We start from the raw sequence: 23702 nt of genomic DNA on the forward strand, positions 1-23702 counted from the left end.
CCTGGCTAGTACTAAATGATTACAGTACAGCCTTGACCAAGTGGCCGCCGACCAGAAAAAGACTAAAAGAGAGAATGAGTGTTAAAGGAACTCTAGGCAAAGACTGCCTGTGTGTTTAAACCTTATTTATACAGTCTATAACGTTACACTGGCAGTGATTGTGATTTGGACCCTCGACTTTCTTTTTCCCAAGTAGTGCAGCACAACACTCCAGAACAAATGGGGGCAGTAGTTTGGTAACCACCAATACTAGTAGAAGAAGAAGAAAAAGGAAGGACTTGCGATCGGAAATGACCAAGAATCAGCTGTGTAAAATCAACTCTTCATCTGTGGAAAAATACCTCCGTTGTGATTATTTTTTTTATTAACACTAAGCCAATAATGATCATTCCGTAGAGCTGTATGAAGAACACACTGAGTTCTCTGTTGGATATATAAAGTACAACACACATCGATAACATTAAGTCAGTCAACAGTGCCTAACATAAACATAAATTAACGTTAAATGAGGCAGTCTTGCGTTACCGCATTATCGTTGTGAACACCGGAGAGTCTTCTTTGGGAAATAACTGTTGTTTCAGAATGTCAGGTAAGACGAAAATAAGTTCATTTCAGTGTTTTATTTGAACATGCTCGAAAATGTACTTGAGTAAACAAAAGACTCCGGTAACAGCTAACAGGTTAGCTGGACTAGACATGTAACTTGATAGCTATGCTAGCTAGATACACAACTTGGTTGCTAGCTAACATTAGCTCATTATTGTTAGGTTGGGTAATATCCAATTAGACATAATGTTAGTGGTGCAAAAGTAGGGTATGATGCTACCTTTGAAGTACCTAAACCAATAGTATAATAATATACCACGGGTAAAACTGATGCCTTGTTATTTTCCATAAGCATATTTAACGAAATGTTCTTTTGTGGTCTCGGTTAACATTGTTTACTTACGTTGGGTCAGAACAGAACAACAACGGTTAACGTTAGCTAACCAAATGCCTGTGAAGAACTTATAGGAACTGTCAGACATAACGTTAGCTGCTACCGGCTAATGAAGTCAAGAACCTCGAAGAGGTAGCTTTCGGGATGACTAATGTTAGTCAATGTATGGAACAGCCTTACCTTAGTACCATACTATTAATATCTCTTCCATCTAAGCTGTCTTTAACTAATGACCTAGTTAGCTAGCAAATGGCCGTGAAAACTGAATGTTATCGCGTAGAAGGCCTACTATGTGGAATTTATATGACGTTTGAGTTTTACTGTCGCGTGCTCTTTAGACGTTGTGGATCATCAGGTTGATTGCGAAAAGTCAGCTTGTTTCACAACATATGGTTTCACAAGAGGAATAAGGTGCACGGCATTATGAGACTCAACAACAGTGACTGACACACCTGCAGACTGTCATTATTGTTGTAGACTATTTGATGTGGAAGGGTCAAGGCGTCTATTAAGAGGAGATGTTTAATCTTTCTGTAGTCCAGGCAGAATTCCTTCAATTTATCAGTGCATGTGCTTGATCAGACCAGTGTAGTCTAACACCTCGCTTTGTTGACATTTTCGGCAGATGATGTTGTCCTGTTGAATGTACCTGTAATCCGGCAGCTCTATCACTGGGACTGTGGACTGGCATGCTCACGAATGGTTCTAAAGTAAGTAGGCCTATATTGGGTATATTATTAGTAGTGGAGCCCTAACCCAGAGACGTATTCACCTTAGTGAAGCCCTTAAGTGTGTGCGTGCGTGCGTGTGTGTGTGCGCGCGCGTCTTGACTCTTTCTCCCACTCGGATCCTCACATGCACCCAGATTCTCTCCACCACCAGCATCTTCCACTTGTAGCTATGAACCAGGCTTAATTTCAGTCCTGACAAATAAACCTTATCTTGTTTAATTTAATATGTGATTTGAGACATGTCTCAAAAGAACTGATGGGATGTAATGTTGATTTAGGGAAACTTCAAGAAGCTGTGTGTGATTGGTTGTATAAAATAAGTATTAAAGGTGGCGTAGAGCCGCAGTTGCAGTTACAAACGTCAAATCCAATGTTCAATGTTAATTAGGAAATAAGGTTTTCCAGGAGAACAAGTACAAGAAGTTAAAGGAGAAATCCTTTAACGCTATACTCTGGGGGCATGTAGATGGGAGCTCACGGACATGCCCCCAGAGTGTAGCGCTGTAGCTGCCTGGCTGTGTTAACTGAGGCTGCTGCATTGTAGTTCTCTATGCAGGAAGAACCCTGCTGTAGTGGAGCGTTAACCCAGAGTGTTATTCTCTTCACATCAGTGGAGCTCCAACCTACACCTTATTACCCTTAGTGGAGCTCCAACCTACAACCTAACCTACAACCTTATCCACCTTAGTGGAGCGCTAACCTACAACCTTATCCACCTTAGTGGAGCGCTAACCTACAACCTTATCCACCTTAGTGGAGCTCTAACCTACAACCTTATCCTTTGTGGAGTGCTAACCTAGAGCCTTATTTGCCTTAGCGAAGCGCTAACCTAGAGCCTAGAGCCAGGGCAGCCGTGGCCCACTGGTTAGCACTCTGGACTTGTAACCGGAGGGTTGCCGGTTCGAGCCCCGACCAGTGGGCCGCGGCTGAAGTGCCCTTGAGCAAGGCACCTAACCCCTCACTGCTCCCCGAGCGCCGCCACTGTAGCAGGCAGCTCACTGCGCCGGGATTATTGTGTGCTTCACCTCACTGTGTGTTCACTGTGTGCTGTTTGTTTCACTAATTCACGATTGGGTTAAATGCAGAGACCAAATTTCCCTCACGGGATCAAAAAAGTATATATACTTATACTTATATACTTTTTTGCCATAGCGGAGCGCTAACCCAGTTATTTCCTGCCAGATACCTCCACCCTGTGAGCGAGGAGGACTTTCAGAGTGCGTGCTGGGACCTCAAGTTGACGGAGAGTGTGTGGACCATTGACCTGGCCTACCTGATGTGTCATCTGGGGGTCAAACATCGCTTCTGCACACAGACTCTCGGGGTGGACAAGGGCTTCAAGAACCAGGTATCAGCTGGGGGAGTCTCTGTTTTGAATTTTGAAGTCAGTTGATCGATAAATATTTTAGGTGTAATGTCTAGGTATAGGGTATAGGGTATAGTTTCAGGTATAGTGACCCAGGTCTTTGTTAGAGGAGTTGATGCCCTTGGATGCCCTTTGTTTCCTGCTCCTAATGGTTCCACTTCCTCTGTGCTCTTCCCCATGAAGTCTTTCTATAAGAAGCACTTTGACACGGAGGAGGACCGGGTCAATGAGCTCTTCCTGTGTGCTGAGAGCAGAGGGGTTGTGGTAAAGAAGTGGTACGTATCTCCCTGCACTGGCCCAGCTGCATTCTCTCAAACTGTGTGTGTATTTGTGTGAGAATGTCCCGCTGTGTATTAGTTCTGTACTCAACGTGTGTGTGTCCGTATGTCTGTGCGTCTGTCCGTGTGTCTGTGTCTGTGTCTGTGTGTGTCTGTGTGTCTGTGTGTGTGTGTGTGTGTGTGTGTGTGTGTGTGTGTGTGTGTGTGTGTGTGTGTCCGTCCGTATGTGTGTGTGTGTGTGCGCGCGCGTCAGCTCTGTGAGTATACAGGAGCTTCAGGCCCATGTGTCCGAGGGCCATGTGGCAATTGTGCTGGTGAACGCGGTGCTGCTGGTCTGTGAGCTCTGTTCCATCCCGGTCAAGTACTGCTGCTTCCTGCCCGTGGGACAGAAGTGCTTCTGCAAGAAGCCCGACTACCAGGGACACTTTGTTGTGGTGTGCGGCTTCAACCGCACCAACGGATCCATCTTCTACAACAACCCCGCCTTCTCCGACCGTGAGTGCTCCTGCAGTTTTCTCTCAGTCCTCTGTATATCCTGCAGGGTACAGTAGCATTGACAGAGGACCTGTTTGACAGAGGACCTGTTTTTCCGTTATTGTAAATGAAGCCTTTTCAATGAATGAAATTCAATCTTAAGATGTGTGCTATCCCCTAGTTTTATGAGTGTGTGCTTAGTTGCACGTTATCAGAGACATGGAGGTTTTACATGATCTTGGGTGTGTGTTTGTGGAATTGCATTCCTGCTGCTAAGGTGTGTGGCTGTACCTTGCAGGGGTGTGTGTGTGTCTTGTACTGCAGTGTTAAGCCTGAGCTGTACCTTGCAGGGTTATGTGTGTGTGTGTGTGTTGTACTGCAGTGTTAAGCCTGAGCTGTACCTTGCAGGGGTGTGTGTGTGTGTGTTGTATTGCAGTGTTAAGCCTGACCTGTACCTTGCAGGGGTGTGCTGCACCAGCATCACTAACTTTGAGGAGGCTCGCCGCAGCTACGGCACAGATGAAGACATCCTTCTCATCTTCAAGGAGAGCTGATTGCACGCAGCGACAATCCCATCTGACCGGGTAGACTCCCCACCATCGCTTTCCCATCAGCCACCTGTGCCCATGGCTGACGCCTGGAGTGGTATAGGCACAGAGTCTGGACTGTATTAGAGCAATGCCCCCCACGCACCCACACACACACACACACGGGTCAGTCCATCTACAGGACATGGGGTGCTGCTACTCAATGAATTCCCCCCTGAAACATTAGCTGGTCACCCATGCAAGCAGAAGCAGCAGCTGTAAATGACATCAAAATGACATTGCTCACCTGTGAGTCTCCATCGGCCACTCTATTTGGATGTGCTCATGAGTTTGTGCTGCCGCCTGGGCTCTGTTTGCGAGTTTCTCTGCGTGACAGGCCCGGCCCTTGGAAGAGCAGCCTTTTGCCGAGAGGTTGGGGGGGCGAGGAGTACAAATGAACTGATTATGAAGTCCCTTGAACAGTGGTCTGTGTCGGTAAGTAGTTGTGTGTAGTGTCCTGACAGCCTCCTGAGGAAGCCCTGTGCATTTACAAAACCAGTGTTTGAAGACTGTTTTAAAAATGGGTGAAAGCGGGAGGATCTCGTCCATAAACTCAGGTAACACCCATGAAGACAAACATGTGAACTGTCAAATGAATTGTGCAAAGTTGACCCCCCACCCCACCCCCACACACCCTCTGCCGCACCTGCCCCCTGATACCCCCCTCCCCCCAACCCTCTGTCCCAACAGCCCCCCTCTCCCTACTGCCAGTGTTCAACTGCAGCAGGGCTGAACCAGTACTGTATTTTAACATCATAAGGTAAAAGGTGAACCTCAGTACTGTATTTTAACATCATAAGGTAAAAGATGAACCTCAGTACTGTATTTTAATATCATAAAGCAAAGGATGAACCCCAATACTGTATTTTAACATCATAAGGTGAAGGATGAACCCCAATACTGTATTTTAACATCATAAGGTAAAAGATGAACCTCAGTACTGTATGTGAGTATTTGGAGAGGGGCTGAACACCCAGTATTGTGTTGGTACAGTATGTGAGAATGTAGAGGAGGGGGGGCTGAACCCAGTATTGTGTTCCGTATGAGAGTATTTGGAGGGGTGTAAAAACAGTGCTGTATTGATATTGATACTGTGTGTGAGCATTGGGGTCTGCCTATGGAGGGTTTGAGCTGCAATCTCATTGCAAAAGCGCTCCAGTGGACATGAGCGCTCTGACGGCCGTGCACTCTCCATGCGTACCTCAGACGGCCGAAAAAACGCCATCAGGGCCAAATCCTCACGCTGGCGCCCTGAGATGAACCGCCGTACGTGGAGCAGAGCAGACAAGCCCACTGGGTGCTGACCTCGTGTTTGCATGTACAACTTCTACCAAATGTCTAAGGACAAACTGCTGTGTGGGGGTGCGAATCAATTAAAGACTGTTGAATTAATTTTCACTACGTCCAAGTCATCACGGGACGGCACTATTTAGGCTATCATTTGTCTTTTAAATGTATGGGTGAAAGGATTGCACTAAAGAATTATGTCAGCCATAATGGAGTGTTTTGTTTTTTAAATCACCTGTTCTGAGCTCGTCTGTCTGAACAGAATGTATTTAATTTCAATTACGCTGTTTTCTTAAGGAGGAAAATATAATGACACACTTTATTTTTTAAGTAATTATGTATACAGTTGCATTTAGTGATCAATAAAAGTATATGTTGTTTATTTTAACAATGCAATTACTCTTGTCTATGTTGCTTTTATTTCTTTTGATAAGTTGCTGGTTAAATCTTTGTGGAAACCATTCTTGCAATCCAACAGTGACAAAATACCAGACCACATATAAGATGCCTGGTAACACTTCCTTTGGGACTCCTGGTTATGGCATCATCATTCTACTTCTAGTTAGTGATGGGCAAATTAAGCTTTGGTGAACCACTGAACCACAGCAGTATGAACCTAGCGACACTAGCTGAAAAGCAAAAAGATGGCCGCTACGCATACATTTTTCAACATAAAAGTCCTTAACAAACCAATATTTTTGGTTACATATACTGGTTTGGGTAAAGACTTTTATGTTGAAAAATCTACATGTGGCGGCCATATTGTTTTTTTTCATTAGTGTCGCTAGCTTCACACTGCTGTGGTTTAGTGGTTCACCAAAGCTTCATTTGCCCATCACTACTAGTATTCTGCATCTCGCCACTGCTCCAGCCTGGGAGCTGTAGTGGTTTCTCTTCATTGCAGTAATGTAGTTATTAGTGGTATTGGCATGCTAGGCTGCCAGTAGCACTAGGGTATTCTAGGCTGCCACTAGAAGTAGCAGTAGTGGTGTTAGTGTAGGTGTACTAGGCTGTCAGCAGTAGCAGTGATGATGTACATCTAGACTGTCAGTAGTAATAGTAGGTGTACTAGGCTGTAGGGGTGGGTGAACTAGGCTGTCAGCAGTAGCGGTGATGATGTAGATCTATACTGTCAGTAGTAGGAGTAGGTGCACTAGGCTGTAGGAGTAGGTGTATTAGGCTGTAGGAGTAGGTGTCCTAGGCTGTAGGAGTAGGTGTATTAGGCTGTAGGAGTAGGTGTCCTAGGCTGTCAGCAGTAGAGGTGGTGTAGGTGAACTAGGCTGTTTGTAGTAGTAGTAGTAGTAATAGCACTGCTGGTAGTTGTTGTGGTGAAACTAGCTGCTGTTAGCAGTGGTGTGGGTGTGGGTCCACTAGGCTGTTGATGGCTCATGTTTCCAAGGATGCCACATGATGCTGGATGATGTCGTTCTACTCTTTGATGATGTTGGGCTGGAACTCGTGTTGGACGGCTTGAGCTATCTCCTCTGCATACATCTCATAACGGCCAGTCATCTGCAGGGAACAAACACACAACTGGGTCATCTAGAGGCAACAAACATACAACTCGGTCCTTTCCAGAAAGCAAACACACAACTCATGCCACTCATCTGCAGAGAACGCCAACACACAGCTCAGTCATCTGCAGAGAACAGACAGACACACAGCTCAGAGAGATAATCAGTTTTAATAATGATGCATTAACCGACCTTGAAGTTCCACTTGTCTGCGATTTGCCTGTTTAGGTTCAGGTCAAGTTCGGTGACCAGGAGCCCATCTTGAGTTCTGGAGAGACCCGGCGAGCGACTGCCGTCTGGAGCTGCCACATAGCTGGAGCCGTAGAAGTGTCCAAAGTCATTGTGTGCTAAAGGATATGGATACAGATAGCGGAAGTCAATGTGTGCTAAGCTAAAGGATATCGATACCGATAGTAGAAGTGTCCAAAGTCATAGTAGGCTGAAGGATATGGATACAGTAGTCATGTGCTGAAGTGTGTGGACAGAGATAGTCTTGAGTGTGTCAGATACAAATTAATCTGACATAGTGTGGACTTGAGTAGTGTGGAGCCTGAATACAACCAAACTAAAGAGAATGCGCAGACACAACCAACTCATTAGAGAGAACAGCACAATTTAACAACCACATTTTTCACTGGTTTAATATATGACCGTGGCATTCTCGACACAGCCGTGTAAGAATGTGGTTTAACCATTATGAGGGAAAAGTAGTGTGCTTGACACATTGGGAACCAATCCAGCATCTCATACAGGTGACTGAGGTGACACCACGAGTGCAGGCTGCTAGCATCCTTACCTTTCTTCCCGTCCCCAGATGTAAACTCATTCTTGAAATGCTCCTGTTTTTAAAGAGAGATAGCACATGAGTGACATTAATGTGAACATGCGACAGACACACACATACACACAATGACACCGAGATAGACACACACAAATACACATGCATATGCACACACACACACACACCACACACACACAGTTCTCATCTTGCTCTCATCTGCTTTTGTCACAAATCAACCACCACATCAACCACCATCACCCCGCTGTTCATTAAGCTCCACTGGCTACCCTTAGCTGCAGCATGCTAGTCAAGTCACTAATGCTGGCTTGCAAAGTGATGGCGTATAAAGGCAGCACACAATTCAGGCCACTCATCTGCAAAGAGCATCAACATACAGCTCCGTCATAACTAGATAGATAGATAGATTGATAGATAGATAGCAGCAGATAGGTTGGTTGATTGATTGATTGATAGATAGCAGTATATAGGTTGGTAGGTTGGTTGACTGAATATAAATTAGCCAATAAAAAGGGTCAGCACAATACAGACATGCTAAAAACTTCTACAACAACCTGTTCTGTACTACAGTACAGTACATACACATGTAGACACACACACACACACACACACTTACTAAGTGAGCTTTCCCTTCCATGCCAACTACCAAAGAGGTTTGGTTCACTTACCGTGCCAACACGGTTGATGGCACAGGTGAAGCAGTGGTTGGCAATGGCTGCATTCCTTGCTTCAATGGACCACATGGGCTCACTTGAAACAAACAAACAAGCAAACAAACAAACATGGTCTGTCTGCGCACATCATGGTCAGCTTTCATGCACTGAGCACACTGAGCATGCTGTATGCAGCATACTAACCACTGTTCTTACTATAGGCAGACTACATATATGCATCCACTTATCTATGTAATGAGATTGATCACACATTTAAAGGTGCCATGTGTAAGAATTGAGGTGTTAGCATGCTAAATTACTAGCCACAGCCCGACAGGTGTCATACCAGTTTCTGCCATGGGAGGCGGTATGCGGGCAACATAACCGCCAGCCAAACTGCAATACACAAATAACTTGCACGGCTTGTGGGCGTACTTGAACCAAAGAGTATACACCTGTCGGGCTGTGGCTAGTAATTTAGCATGCTAATTCAGGTTGATATCTCTGCAGCACTATACCTTTTTTTAATTACATCATCGCCCTTATTTCTTCTCATTCTTTTAATGCGTGTAGCTAATTTTTTTGGATAATTTTACCTCAATTCTTACACATGGTACCTTTAATCATGGTGATCCCACAACCCTGTGGACTGTCAGACAGGGTCAGTGTCATACGAGTTCCTGTATGGTACTTGTTCTGGTATGGAACTAGTTCCTGTGTGGTACTAATTCCTGTATGGTACTTGTTCCTGTATGGAACTAGTTCCTGTGTGGTACTTATTCCTGTATGGTACTTGTTCCTGTAACCTGTATGGTATTAGTTCCTGTGTGGTACTAATTCCTGTATGGTACTTGTTCCTGTATGGCATTAGTTCCTGTGGTAATAGATCATGTGTACCTGAGTGCCCCAACTGTGGCCGAGGGGTTGAAGATGATTTCTGCTCCGTTCAGACTGTAGAGGAACCAGTTGAGAGGGTGGTGGCGGCCGTAGCAGATGTTCACCGCTATTCTGCCGAACTGCGTCTGGAACACGCGATGGCCTGTGTTGCCCTCCATGTAGTAGGAGGCCTGTGAGCAGCACACACATATACACGTACACACACACATACACGTGCACACACACGCATGGACGCACACACACACGCACGCACGCATGCACACACACACACACACACACACACACACACATACACGTGCACACACACGCACAGACGCACACACACACGCACGCACGCATGCACACACGCACACACACACACTGCTTAGAGCGCAACTTTGGACTGAGGGGTGAAGGAGTCTGCTTATACCAACCCGTACACAAACCCATTCCCACATAGACTGCTGTACACTCTTTCATTTCTGCTCTGAATAATAATAATAAAAAACTTGATTTAAAGAACTGGTGTGCTACTGCTCAGTCAACTGTCACTGACATGGAAACAAGCTTGTTGTGCCTGTATATCAGTTATTTAGATAATCTTGGCACATTAAAATTAACCATGGAGGTGTTGTACAGACAGGTTTGAATGTTCCAAATGTATTGTGTTAAATGCTCTGAATATAAAGCACTTTGAGTTGCATTCTGTGTATGAAAAGTGCTATACAAATAAAGCTTATTATTATATTTTGTAATATTATTTAGCAGCCACAATTAAATTAAATTAAACAATTAAAACCCTCAAACTGGTCTATAGAACACTTACTGGATCTGCCCCTTGCAATCCTAATTCCATGGTCCAGCTCTATGTCTACTCTTACCCACTGTGGTCCTCTGATGTGCATCTGCTATGTCAGCCTTCTATCAACACTATGAGGTCACAGTCAAGCCTCTCTTTTTTTCTGTGATTTCTCGCTGGTGGAATGATTTACCTAATTGGTTTGTTATTTAATTCCTTCTTTTGAAGGTCAAGGCAGTGGCCAATCTACTAGTAAGAGTACTGCCCAGGGATCCTAGCAGGGTCTTTTGACTGAGAGTTGAAGAAGTAATTCAAACAGCACAGGGTGTATAATGCCCCAACAGTGAGAAGGGGTTCAGCTCATCCTGACCTCGTTGAAATCTCCTACACGAGGAATGTGATTCTTCCTGGTTTTCCCCAGAACTTTCCCCGAGTTCGACACCACCACAGCAGTGTTCCACAGCGTTCCTCCGTGAATCTCATCTCGCTCCAGGATGGGGGACACAACAACCATGTTGTGCTTCTTTGCCAACTACAAGTCAAACACACACATACACATCACAAACACACACACACACCTCACCCAGGTTGCATTTATAAATCAGCACTAGCTGGATGGTGACCCCCTAGAGCCTGAACTTTGACCTTTGCCCCCTAACCTCCTGGCAGAATCTGGTGGTGTAGCCCTCTTCAGCTGACTCCGCAAACTCCGTCCAGGGTTCCCTCTCGCGGGTACAAAATGCAAAGGGCATGGCTGTAGACGACAAAGCCAACTACTTACGGCAAGAGTCAGAGTTAGGGTATACAGGAAATCGGTGTTGGGTTAGGGTGTGTATGAAATCACTGTTGGGTTAGAGTGTGTATAAAATCGTTTTGCATTTATGTGTTTGTGAGTGGAGTTTAAAATGAGGTCATGCATTTATGGGTGTGTATGTATGTATTTGAAAGAGTGAAAAACACCATCTGTATGTATCTGCATGTGAGAGAGGGTGTGTGTGTGTGTGTGTGTGTGAGAGAGAGAGAGAGAGAGAGAGAGAGAGAGAGTATGCATATGTGTGAGATGGCATGTACTGTATGTGTGTGTCCTTACTCCAGGCCTCCTGAAAGCAAACAATATTGACTCCACACATGGCTGCCACCTCCACCATTTCCCCGACGCGCTTGTGCAGAGCAGTGATCTGTGCCACAGAGGGAGGCCCAGTCACTACAGGTTCAGGACTAACAGCTATTTACTACACAGAGATTATCACAGATTAGACACGTTATTACACTAACACCTTACTATACCTATACTATTACCTTGAGGATCAATAAAGTATCTATCTATCAATCTATCTATCTATCTATCAATCTAGCACAGATTAGACACGTTATTACACTAACGCCTTACTACACAGAGATTATCACAGATTAGACACGTCATCACATTAAGGCCTTACTACACAGAGATTATCACAGATTAGACACGTCATTACACTAACGCCTTACTACACATAGATTATCACAGATTAGACACGTCATTACACTAACGGCTTACTACACAGAGATTATCACAGATTAGACACGTAATTACACTAACGCCTTACTACACAGAGATTATCACAGATTAGACATGTCATCACATTAAGGCCTTACTACACAGAGATTATCACAGGGATACTCACTCGGCTGCATGCAGTACACAGGTGGAGAGGAAGAGTACACTTGACTGGAATGAATTGAAGCTCATGTTGATCACAAATCTACGAGTCTGTACCTGATCCAGCACTGGGGCATCTGTGGGGAGGACGATCTTGTTCTGAATGAGTCCGACACGGACGACTCGGGCCGGTCGCAGTTGCTCCGGAGCCGCCTCAAACACGTAGCCCTGCAGGTCAAAGTCTCGCTCCGCGGCTGAATCAAGTGCTACCTGCGGGAGCCCCAGGGTCCTGGGAGCAAATGGCCTGGGTCAATACTAGTCCATCAACAACAGCCCCAAAACACCAGCCCATCAACACCAACCCTTAAACAACCCTATCAACAACAGTCTGTCAACACCAGCCCATTAATACTAGTCCATCAACACCAGCCCATTAATACTAGTCCATCAACACCAGCCCATCAACACGTCGTGTCAAATTATCAACTATAGCCCATGATAAGGTGGCCTGGGTCAACAGAACACCAGCCCACTAACACTGGCCCAATAACACCAGCCCACAAACACTATTGCAATATGTGTCCATAAGCAATAGCCCGTGGTGAGGTGGCCTGGGTTAACACCAGCCCAATAACACTAGCCCAGAAACACTAGCCCATGCTTTTAATTTTACACGTCTGCAGGTCCAGTCATGGAAGTCATCCCTGGGATGCTCAAAGTGTCAAAATAAGTCTCTGAATAAATTGCATATTCAATCCAGTTATAAATTAAATAATGAATATATTAATTACATATTCTCTCTCTTTCACACACACACACTTTGCTGTTTTTTGCCAGTTAGTTTGCTGTGATGAGACAGACACCTTTGGTCAATTTAAAAAAACAGGCTTGGACCAGGGACCATTTGACCATTTTTCTTGTGTATTCCAAGTAATATCTATCAAAGTGCTGTTGGTTTGTTTTGATTAAGTGGAAACAAATATAATCTACAATAATCAACTACTGTCTGGTTAATTGAGATCAAGCCAATCAACATGATGCAGGCATGACTTTCAGATTGAACCTGGAGGTTGGCCTGAGATTGATGCAGGCGTAACCTGGACTGGGTGGTAGGGGATTTCGATTAACTGCACAGCAGTTCAACAGATGATGTCAAAAATAGGGGCGAGGCTACACAGCAACCTGCGGTCGTTGAGATTCGGTCAGAGGACGGGGTGCAAAAGTCAACTGCAGCAAATTAGCTTTTTACCTGCCGAGCAGAAACCATGCCATTTTGATTTGGAATGTAGCCTTTTCATTTGTGGAAAGTAGCCGCGGCCTATTAAAAAATACTGACAGAAGCAGGGGAATGAAAAGATTTGGGAATGTGCTCGTCAAAAACAGGCAAAACGAGGATTTATTTGGCACCGATAGGCCTAGGCTACGTGGCCAATTAGGCTACATGTCTTGCCATGTTTTACACATAATTACAAAGCTTAAATTATAGTCAAGTCGACAAAGCATTTTCTTTGTCAACGCCTTCAGAATGGATCCGAGTTGATGTAGGCTAACGTCAAGCTATTTACAGTTTACATCGGGTGTTTTCCGGAAGCCTACTTACTTGAGCTCTTTCCCATATAAAATCCGACGGACTTCGCTCAACTCGCCCTCAGGAACATAGGTGCCCAGAGTCTTCTCCAACGATTCGAACTGGGAACCAGACATGATAAATGTTGCAAAAAGTAACGAAACTACCTGAAGAGGAGTAGCCTACCGAAGTGTTCCCACTCCACCAACAATGTCTGGTGTATCCTACTCGAGTTACCTGTTTTGAAACGTTACTGATTGAACAAGACAGACTTCAGCCTCTTTTTTTCCACTATCATTATGCAACCCCTGTCCCGACCACCACAGATCGACCCGGCCAATCCAGCTCACTCAGTCAGAGAATTAGGCCTACAAATAGAAAGAATGACCAGACTGAGCACAATTCAGTAGGCTACTACAAAACTGTAAACTGACATTTCCTGATATTGTCAATAGTCTGCCATAGAGATTAAAGGCTACTATTCCCAACAGATCAGCATCAGCTTGGAATAGGCCTACGCACTGAAGCTAAAACGGCACAAAGGCCGCATGTCAGAATTGATGACGGACTAAATCTCTGCATGTAGCCTCAATTGCAAAGCCCTGTCAGTTTAACCTAGCCTATACAATATTAGGAAGATCAGAGCATATTTTATTACTAGCTGACGCTTTTATCCAAAGTGGACAGATGACGCATTGTTAGGGCGCTATACCTGCTACCACTACCATGTAGTGAGACCATTGCAGTAGATTCAAAATACAGGTGCACAGTGGCGGAGCTAGGGGGTGGCTTAGGGGGCTTAAGCCCCGAATCTTTTTTTAGTGTTTCCCGGCAACTCTTATTTCCAATATAACTTCCCCTCGGTTTCTCTATAAATGTCACAAAATGCTCTATTACTGAGGAAATATATCCCTTATTTTCAAAGCCCAATATTGAAAAATAATTTGACTTGCTACACGATCTATGCCAGGTCTCTGGGCTATCCGCTATGGTGATTTCAGTGGTTAGATTGATTTGTTTAGATCCAGTGAAAATGCTGCCTTGACAACGCTAAACAAGACAGTCTGTGATAAAACACTTTGTGTACATGTTGTTGAAACGTTATGGATATTAGAAAGTTTTTCAAAAGACCACCCAGCTCCGTTCAAGCAACAGCATCGCCCAGTGAACTGACGGATGGTGTTGTTTCAGGTTGGATATTTCAGAGCTTTCAGTCAGTTAGGCAGGCTAACGTTAGGCTACTTGGCTAGCTCCCTAAATGCTTAACGTTAACGTTAAATGTCCTCGTTCGTCGGCGGAAAAGGCAAATTCAGTACTCTCATAGGCTAGCTAAGTCTACTGCAGAATAAGAAATTCCAGCTCCCAAAACAAAGTGATCCTCGTCTTGTAATAAATTAGGCTACACTGTTTTGAAATGTCAGAAAAACCCATTAACAGTTATCTGCCCATGTCAACTTTTCAGTGTCATATGTTGCACAAAAGAATGTTAACTGTTAGCCTACCTTAAAACCTTGTTGATATCCTATCCACCACCACAGATCTTATAATCCAAGAGTCCACATAAATATAAAAGTCATGTTATGTTGTTTTGGCTGCCTAACTAATTATTAACAAAAAAAAAAAAAAATTAGGCCTACAATGATATATTGAGAGGAAAGGGCCCTTTCCATAAGTGTGTTAATCAAGCACCATGCAGTCTGCATTCATAATCTAGGTGCTTGATTTTATGCACCTGTGTAAAGGGACCTGAAGAGGAAGAGGAAGAAGGAGAATAGCAATAATAAACAATAATGTCATATCAAACTATAGCCTAATGCAAATAAACAAATACTATAATATACAAACCATAAGAAACGCTTAATTAACTAAGTACATGCTAAACAGATATGAACAGATATTGCCTCTTGAAAGACCCAAAACTATAATTTTACACAGTGTAGTGCCAGTCAGATACCTTGAATCTGTTGAATGTTAATTTCACATTTTTTAAGTCTCAATGTGTCCATTAGTTTACACAAAATTCACTAGAAGTCATTATTTAAGGGGTTATTTAAAAAAAAAAAATGAAATGGGCTAAGCCCCGAATGTTTACAATGTCTGGCTCCGCCCCTGCAGGTGCAGCATCTGGGGTTTTTTAATCAGCCAAAGAAGACACATTCAACTGTTAATCACTGCATTGGCTTCATATAGCAGACACAATCAAACACAATCAAATCTGCAATGGCACTTACTGGATCTGGATTCCAGCTCAAACTAGATGTACCGCATATCGGTACAAAATATGACCGCCGCTCAGTCCTGAACATCCGTTCCGCGAAAATAAATCACACTTCAATTTGTCTCCATATTTTATTCCATCCCCCACTCTTGAAACTTTTGTGTATGCTTGTTTGGCATGCCTGAGTGTGTGTGTGCGGCAGCACAGAAAGTAGCATTGCATTGCATTTAAAAAAATTTAAATGCAATATTATTCTGCTTTAATCGCCCCTATCTTCAGTTAAGATGTTCAGAACTGCACCAAATTTTATGTGTATGATTGACCTGGCATTCTCTAGGGGTATGCCAAGTTTTGTAGAATTTCATCCATGGGGGGGGTCTAAAAAAATTAGGTTTTGTGTACATTTAGTGACTGTACACTCATTGGCCTGTAGATGGCGGTGCACACATATACACATGCACACACACACAGGCACCCACATACTATCGGTATTAGAACGGCCGATACATAATTCCCATTTCTTCTTGAAGCCGAAATAAATCTGAGGATGTTTATCGGACATGCTTGGTTTTTACTGCAGGTAGCCTACGTTAATCTTATAATATCAATAAGGACCTAGGTAATGTTACCGTTATCGTTGGTTGAGTGATGGAGGCCAATTTGATTGATTGCATTTGTAGAAAACTATAAATGCGGTTATACCAAGCAAATTGATAGCAGCACTGTAATTGTATCTTTCGACTGTCATTTGTTGCACGTGCTACAAAAATCATTCTGTGCAATGGAAGATTTACCAACGTTACACCGGTCTGATACAGTTTTGCCTATACACGCGTGAGACTGAGACGCCTGTTTATTTTGTTTTAAGTGCGTGCACATGTTGGCGTGCAGGGTGTGAGAGGGGAATCGATGTGCTTTGATTCCAGCTTGGTAGTTGTAGTCTGTGAAATTAAAAAGCACGTGTGTGTGAAGTATCCAAACAATGACACCTTCATTTCATTATGGCTGCTTTAGCAACAACACACCTTAAGCTACTGTGTAGTGGGGTCCCATTTAGAAGTGGCTACTTCATTCGCGCTTTCCTTGACTCATGGAGCTGCGTGAATTTTATTACAACTTTTCGCCACGATATGGCAGTTTAAGTCCGCTTGATACTCTAGGCTAAGGCGTAAACCATTGGTTTCCAAAGGAGATTTTATTTGTGTCGCCAGCATAGCCTAGCCTATTGACAATTTATGTTGTAAATAGGCCTGCCTTATAAGCCTACCTGTAGCTTAGGGAAGCTAACAGCTTTCTATTAGGATCTATTTTTTAGTTACAGTTTTCCCTGATGCATTTTTGCATTTAGAATAGCCAGAGCGTGGATATCTCAATCGGAAAATTAAACAATATCGGGTGCCTATGGACTAGGCTGGGTGAACCCAGCCTGATCTGCCCACTATTTATTTTTTGATTTCTTAAAAGATTGAGCTTGGTCTGGTGAAAGCCAGACTAGCCATGGACCTCAGTTACACAATGCAAGGGAACATGAATCAGCCTATATTTGCACGAACAATATCGGACAACAGCTCTTCAACTTTGGCCCGTTAAAATGTGTATGTGTATGTGTATACATGTGTAATGCGACGCATTTCATCAAGGCCCATTTGGACAGTGGTTATTTGCACCACTGGTTAGATGTGAACAGCATTTCGTTTCAGACTACTGTTACTTAATTTGTGCATTAACAATAACGTTTCAGACTACTGTTACTTAATTTGTGCATTGACAATATTACATGAACTAAAGATGACTAAAATCTTATGTAGAAGAAGAAACATTCACAAAAAATCCATCCATCCAAAAATGACCTTTGTTTTTGATAGCTGTTGAAAACGGCATGGAACTGACAGAGATGTTTTTGTTTATTTATAAATAAATACAAAAATAAATAAATAAAATTATGCTGATACCTTTTGCTTTTCCCAAATACAATGTAGCCTACAGGTGTAAGTGACCTTTCATCAATCCAGTTGCAATGGATGAACTGTGATGAACTGCCCTACTTGTGATTGTTTAGAGATTTTAAAGGTTTTATAACAATGCTACATCTTCTTTGGCTTCTACAATCTATTCACCTTGTCAGCACCAGTAGGCTACTTTCTGTGCAGCCGCACACACACACTCAGGCATGCCAAACAAACATACACAAAAGTTTCAAGAGTGGGGGGTGGAGTAAAATATGGAGACAAATTGAAGTGTGATTTATTTTCGCGGAACGGATGTACAGGACTGAGCGGCGGTCATATTATGTACCGCTATGCGGTACATCTAGTTAAATTGTGTGTACAGGCATGTTTCAATTGAAACACACCCCAAACAAATCCAAATGGACTGATACTAAACTCAAATTCTAAATAGAATTCGAGTCTGTCTACACCAGGCTATTGTTATTTTTAGTGATGTTGTTATTATTAATGTTAGGCTACAGTTATGTAAGCTTTTCAACTTTATTTGAAAGTATGTAGTGTACACTCTGTTGCTTTTGACAAAAACATCTGCAAAATATCAGATAGATAGATAGATTGATACTTTATTTGATCCCCAAGGGGAAATTCAAGAAAATAAACATAACAATAAAAATAAACAAAATAAACATAACATAAACATTAACATCAGTCCAAACAGGCGACGCGCAGGCTTTTAGCTTCTGGGTGTTGAGACATTTTTCTTCACACTCGCGTTTGGCCGATTTCTGCTATGGGCTTGAAGTCCTCTTCTGGGTGCACCTGACTTTTTGTCGTTCTCTTTTGAAGGGTTTGAAAGCTTCCGCACCACATCTAGAAAACAAGACAGTAGACTAAAAGCTACTGCATATGACCCACAATATATGCCGTGATAGGCTATTAACATGATGATACAGTGGCAGTTGATGAACTTCTTAATTGTAAAGAATCTTTGATGATGTATGTGACAACTTTTTGAGCAATGTTGCTGAGTAGCCACATAAGCAGTTCTATAGGTTCTGATCGGATGATCATAATGACATTTTGCCTATTGATTAGAATTCTCTTCAAAAAGAAAATGTCACCCAATAACAATTTGAATGTGCCAGAATCATAATACGATGAAACATTGCCTAGAAACATTGCTCAAAAAGTTGCCTCATGTATCAGTAGTCTACCCATAAAAGGACAATAACTTCAGAGAAATGGCCATACGCCTTAACCTAATAAATGTATCACATTATTTAACATTATTGTCAGATTGACTCATGATCTGTGGAGGTGCTACCTTACCTGCTAGCTCTGGGTGCATCCTGCCCACGTCAGCAAGCAGTGGGGCATACCTCTGGACCTCAGCTCCCTCAGAACCTGTGGACAGGCAGCGGTGAGAAGTAACAGAATACATTATGTCTGCACAACACAAAATAAAAGTAACTGTATTAAATACAATTACAATTTAAGTTTATTCAGCATACACGTAGAATCACTTGAAGGCATGGCATTATTTTTTAAATTGTTATAAAGTGAAGTAAAGTAAAGTAAAGTTTTGTCCCACTAGCACGATTTAAGTCAGTCATAGGCAGGGCAGTATTTATGATAGATACATGTATTTCAAATATGTATTTCAAATAATTCAGCAAAATATATGGAAATCCTGAAGACAATCTGATTCAGTCAAATGAACTATGACTTGGGACATGATTTACTCTCCAGCAAGACAATGAGCCGAAGCTTACAGCGTAACCTAGGCCTACACAGAAATGATTTAAAGACAACAAGGTGAATGTTCTGGAGTTGCTGAGTGAGTCAAAGCCACTTACCGTATTTGATATTTTATTTGAAAAGTCATTTTCAGGTTTTTTGACAACGTGTTCTACAAAAAGCCATGTAACCCTTGCAGTAAATGTTATGTACAGTATGTTAAAAAACAGTGTTTATATTGTTTGGGCAATGTTAGGTTTGGTATTGATTTAGCCAGTGTTAGGTTGTTGATGCTGTAGGTAAATTATGTTAAAGGGACACCAGGCAAGCCTGATGCTTTTTCTCTACGAAACTCCCCCTCGCTCGGTCTGAAGCTCTTTTCCTTTTCTTTGCGTCTTCCGTCAAGGGTTTTCGCTGCTTCTTCGCCGGCTCTGCCATTATACACACGTTTGCAACAATCTCTAGCATTTCGTTAGCCTGCCTCTGTGCTGTAAACTGATCCTGCTTCGGTCGGCGGGTAGGATACACCGAACTTGCAAGTGGGATATTCTTCCTACAGGCAGTAGGGGCGGGCGAGAGAGCCTTCATTCGCCCTGTAATGAGTCATTTAACCATATATCAGACTTACGAAGATGATTAATTAACACAAAAACGTTGCCTGGTGTCCCTTTAATGTTTTTTTTTATAGCACATATGCCTATATCAATCTATCCTTACTGTGCTGTTAACAACACAGGTAGCTCTACCTGTGGACAAGTAAGACTGGCGTGAACAACACCACAGTAAGCTCTATCCGTGAACAGGTAAGACTGGAGTGAACAACACCACAGTTAGCTCTACCTGTGGACAGGTAAGACTGTTACACCTTCCATGCTGCCCCATCATGCCAAGCAGGTGAAAGTTTGTTATGTCCAGATCTCAGCATTCTGTTGCACAGGACACTTTTACTGTAACTATCTTTTGAATGAAAACAGGGAGGGATGATTCCAGTTTACTAACTACACATACTGAGTAAATATTGATTATAAAGGGAGGGATGCTCTCCTGACACAACTGTAATCCCAGGTCATCAGGCAGAATGTAAACATACCGTTGTCACGGAGAACATTTTGTTGCACACAGAACTTATTACTCCTGGAGAGGTGCGGTGGCAGTAGGTTCAGATGACTGCACATAAAGGTGACCAAGAGAAAGTCTCAGTGTCATAATATTGTGAGACTGTGTCATGATAAACAGCTAGTGTGTGTGTGTGTGTGCGTGTGCCTTTTCCCAGAGCCTTATTTAAGTCCCAGTCCGTCCTGTATACAAGGATGAAGGACCACAAATTGTGTCAGTTGTCCAATGTCCTTTACTGTTAGAGGACTAACACACTGCACACAGCAGACAAAGAAGAGGACGGTCCAGACTAAACAAAACGAGACTCACCGTTTGCCAGCATGAGGATGTAAGTTTGTCTCTCCCGCAGAAGAGTGCTGGCCGATTCTACGCTCTGCTCACTCTCCGGCAGACCCATCAGCTCCCCACACTTATTCATCAGATCCACATGGTCTAGAGATCATATTTACAGACAAATCAGATCCACACTGTAGAGATCCCATAGATTAATAAAATCCACACAGAGAGATCCCACAGACTAATCATCAGATCAACACTATCTAAAGATCACATTTACAAGCTCGCTGGATCCACACTATGTGGAGATCATGTTCACAAACTGACTTTTCATGGACTAGGCTTACAGTGTTCAGTGTTCAGGGGTAAGACATCCTGAACTCTACAGTCAGGCTTTGTGTTCATTTAGAGTAATGTATAGCTGATGCAGTCAGTCAGACAGCTGATCTAAAGGAAAGCTAATAAGCTGGACCTCTGTGTCCCTCCAGGCCGCTGTTCAGGTGATGACCAGTGTCTGTCTGAGCCAGTGGTAAAGGATTTAGGGAGGGATCACATTGGCCAGCGGCAAGCGCAATGCAATGCTCAGACCATGATAAGTTCTATCTCGTTCCTATGGTAACAGAATTGCCAGTTGCCTTAACTGACAATTGAATAGGCAATTGTGTTATGCCAGGGGTGGACAGTAACTAAGTACATTTATTTGATTACTGTACTTAAGTATGATTTTCAAGTATTTGTACTTTACTTGAGTATTTTTATTTTTGGAAACTTCTGACTTTTACTCCATTACATTTGAATGGCAAAGAATCCACTACATTTGAAATATGAGCATGAAGTAGGCTACTCTTTACTTGTAAGCACATTTTAAGTGATTAATGAAAATGAAATAATGAAAAATAAACTACTTGAGTTATCCTGTTTTGTATTCGGCAGTGAAAATGTTTTAGATTTTTGAACAGAGAATGAATAACAATATAAAGTGAATTATTGCATCCTTTTTACCAGTTGCATCCTTGTGACCAACCAAAGGATGTACATCCTGTTCACAAAAAACATTACATTACAACACATTAAAAAGGACAAAATACTTGTACTTCTAAAATCTAAAAGCAACTACTTCTGTACTTCAACTCAAGTAAAATGATGACATAGCAACAGCATTTCACTTGTATTGGAGTGATATTTGACAAGGTGTATCTATACTTTGACTTAAGTAAAGGAATTATGTACTTTGTCCACCTCTGCGTCGTTGCACGCAGAGGTGGACAAAGTGAACGCTCAGCTTGTTCAACGATAGCGTTACGCCAGCGTTGCCACCGTTCCGCTGCCAAACCATAGAGAACAATAGGAAACCTGCCACTGGTCAGTGTGATACCCTCCATAGGGTCACACATATAGAGATCACCTTGTGGGTCCACTTGGCATCGCTCTTTCAAGGAGTGGATGAAGTTCATGATCCTGCAGTCAAGGTTGAAGAGGTCCGCTCTTCCCTCTCAAAACACATTAGAGTTCAGTTTGATACTGTAGCCTATAGGCTATGTGTTAATAGCATTATTAAAAATGTTGCTTGCTTTATTGCAAGTCTCCTCAGCTGCCTCGGATACACTTCATCACAGTTTCTGGTTGAAGATATGATAAATGTGTCATGCAGAAGAACACAAGAACAGTATGTGATGATGACCCCCCTCCTCCCCACCCCCCATACACACACACACACACACACACACGAGTGCATACTCACCACCATGCAGCACAGTGATGAACATCTCAGCTCTGTGTCCGCAAGCACACACTCTGTGTCCATCCTGTGTATGTACACACTCATCTCCCTGCCGTCAGGACGAGTGGGCAGAGTATGTATGAGTTTACAAGGGCACGGTAACAATAGGGGGTGTTAAATCAATGTTGTTGACGACAGCCTGCTTAGAGACAAGGGTTTGGCTCTGTCTGAAAGAAAGGTGGCTCTGAATAGTTGTTGCTGTGGTACTGTGGCAGTGCAGTGTATGACAGAGTTTACAGTCCGAAAGAGAAAAAAACGCAGATCATGTTACATGACAAGGAGAACAAAACCCACAAGACAGAGTAATACGGACTGAAATGGTGAGCTATGTACCAAAGTGGTGTTACTGTAGCCTCTCTGTGGTGTGAAGCAGAGATCTTTTATGAGGAAACACAGTGTGGTTAGTCTCCATGGAGTTTGCACACTGGGCTGTTTGCTGCTCTGGACTTCACTCAAGCTATAGTGGCCCTGGGAGGACAGACTGCAGTCTAATAAGGGGTTTCCACGGACGTCACGTTCTGGGCGGTAACCCAGCTGCATGGCCATGTTGGAGGCACTAGGTGTAAAGAACTGAATGAAGTACAGTGGAGTATTATGCACTTTGGATACCTTAAGTGATTATAGCCATGTCTAAACAACAGAGAAGCTCATCAAAACGCATACAAGATGCAAAGGCATATAGGGCAGGACTTGGACCACAAGAAAAGGCGCGATATTTCGAGAAATTACGTTTTTTTAACAGTGCAGATCCATATGAGTTGGGTGAGGGAGACGCAGTACCAAGTTCAACCACAATCACCCCCTCCTTCCTCTGATAACTTCTGCCATTATTCTCCTTTCCCCTGGTTTTTTTAATAACTTTTGGAAGTTGATAATACTCCAGATGTTTTTCTCGGTCTGACCTATTGGTACAACCTAAAACACGGCAATAATTAATCATTTTCCTTGACGACGTTAGGGATCTACTTCCGTGCCTAATGCTTTCTTATGATGCGAGTGTATCTACAATATGGCGACATCCCGATCTGATGACACGCCGTGCAAACCCCTTATATGCTGCATGATGAGGCCAGATCGGCTGCATGAAGAGGCTGCATGAGGAGGTTGCACGATGGG

At 43.1% G+C, this 23702-nt stretch overlaps 3 protein-coding genes across 3 annotated transcripts; 1 reads left to right on the forward strand and 2 right to left on the reverse strand.

The window, feature by feature from the left end:
• The first annotated feature begins 124 nt into the window (after positions 1-124).
• Positions 125-4987, forward strand: gucd1 (guanylyl cyclase domain containing 1). Its single transcript, XM_076269655.1, has 6 exons — positions 125-589; positions 1566-1650; positions 2854-3019; positions 3221-3312; positions 3569-3810; positions 4252-4987. Exons 1-6 carry the CDS (start codon positions 583-585, stop codon positions 4341-4343), a joined length of 684 nt encoding a protein of 227 aa, XP_076125770.1. The 5' UTR covers positions 125-582; the 3' UTR covers positions 4344-4987.
• Positions 4988-6586: 1599 nt separating this feature from the next.
• On the reverse strand, positions 6587-13747 carry upb1 (ureidopropionase, beta). The gene is made up of 10 exons (XM_076269944.1): positions 13544-13747; positions 12061-12232; positions 11395-11482; positions 10964-11058; positions 10675-10836; positions 9527-9696; positions 8645-8726; positions 7974-8016; positions 7370-7524; positions 6587-7175 (listed from the first exon to the last, which is right to left on the reverse strand). Exons 1-10 carry the CDS (start codon positions 13645-13647, stop codon positions 7092-7094), a joined length of 1155 nt encoding a protein of 384 aa, XP_076126059.1. The 5' UTR covers positions 13648-13747; the 3' UTR covers positions 6587-7091.
• Positions 13748-18410: 4663 nt separating this feature from the next.
• Positions 18411-22572, reverse strand: c8h22orf15 (chromosome 8 C22orf15 homolog). The gene is made up of 5 exons (XM_076271268.1): positions 22548-22572; positions 22212-22298; positions 20840-20962; positions 19007-19081; positions 18411-18547 (listed from the first exon to the last, which is right to left on the reverse strand). Exons 1-5 carry the CDS (start codon positions 22570-22572, stop codon positions 18411-18413), a joined length of 447 nt encoding a protein of 148 aa, XP_076127383.1.
• Between the last annotated feature and the right edge of the window lie 1130 nt (positions 22573-23702).

This window comes from Alosa pseudoharengus, unplaced genomic scaffold (genome assembly GCF_046254945.1).
Source record: "Alosa pseudoharengus isolate Yale_2024_CS ecotype anadromous, Long Island Sound unplaced genomic scaffold, YU_APseudo_1.1 YU_APseudo_1.1_scf_6, whole genome shotgun sequence".
Lineage (NCBI taxonomy): Eukaryota > Metazoa > Chordata > Actinopteri > Clupeiformes > Clupeidae > Alosa > Alosa pseudoharengus.

Bases quoted from the DNA above. Each gene is read 5' to 3' on its own strand.
- gucd1 (XM_076269655.1), top strand. The intron at 1,651-2,853 runs GTAAGTAGGCCT...ATTTCCTGCCAG, and splicing joins TGCTCACGAATGGTTCTAAA to ATACCTCCACCCTGTGAGCG. The intron at 3,313-3,568 runs GTACGTATCTCC...CGCGCGCGTCAG, and splicing joins GGGGTTGTGGTAAAGAAGTG to CTCTGTGAGTATACAGGAGC.
- upb1 (XM_076269944.1), bottom strand. From the start codon at position 13,647: ATGTCTGGTTCCCAGTTCGAATCGTTGGAGAAGACTCTGGGCACCTAT. The intron at 10,837-10,963 runs GTTAGGGGGCAA...TTTGACTTGTAG, and splicing joins CCACCAGATTCTGCCAGGAG to TTGGCAAAGAAGCACAACAT. The intron at 8,727-9,526 runs GTACACATGATC...GTTTGTTTCAAG, and splicing joins GCCACAGTTGGGGCACTCAG to TGAGCCCATGTGGTCCATTG.
- c8h22orf15 (XM_076271268.1), bottom strand. From the start codon at position 22,572: ATGTTCATCACTGTGCTGCATGGTG. The intron at 22,299-22,547 runs GTGAGTATGCAC...ATGTGTTTTGAG, and splicing joins CATCACTGTGCTGCATGGTG to AGGGAAGAGCGGACCTCTTC. The intron at 19,082-20,839 runs GTGAGTCTCGTT...GCCTGTCCACAG, and splicing joins CATCCTCATGCTGGCAAACG to GTTCTGAGGGAGCTGAGGTC.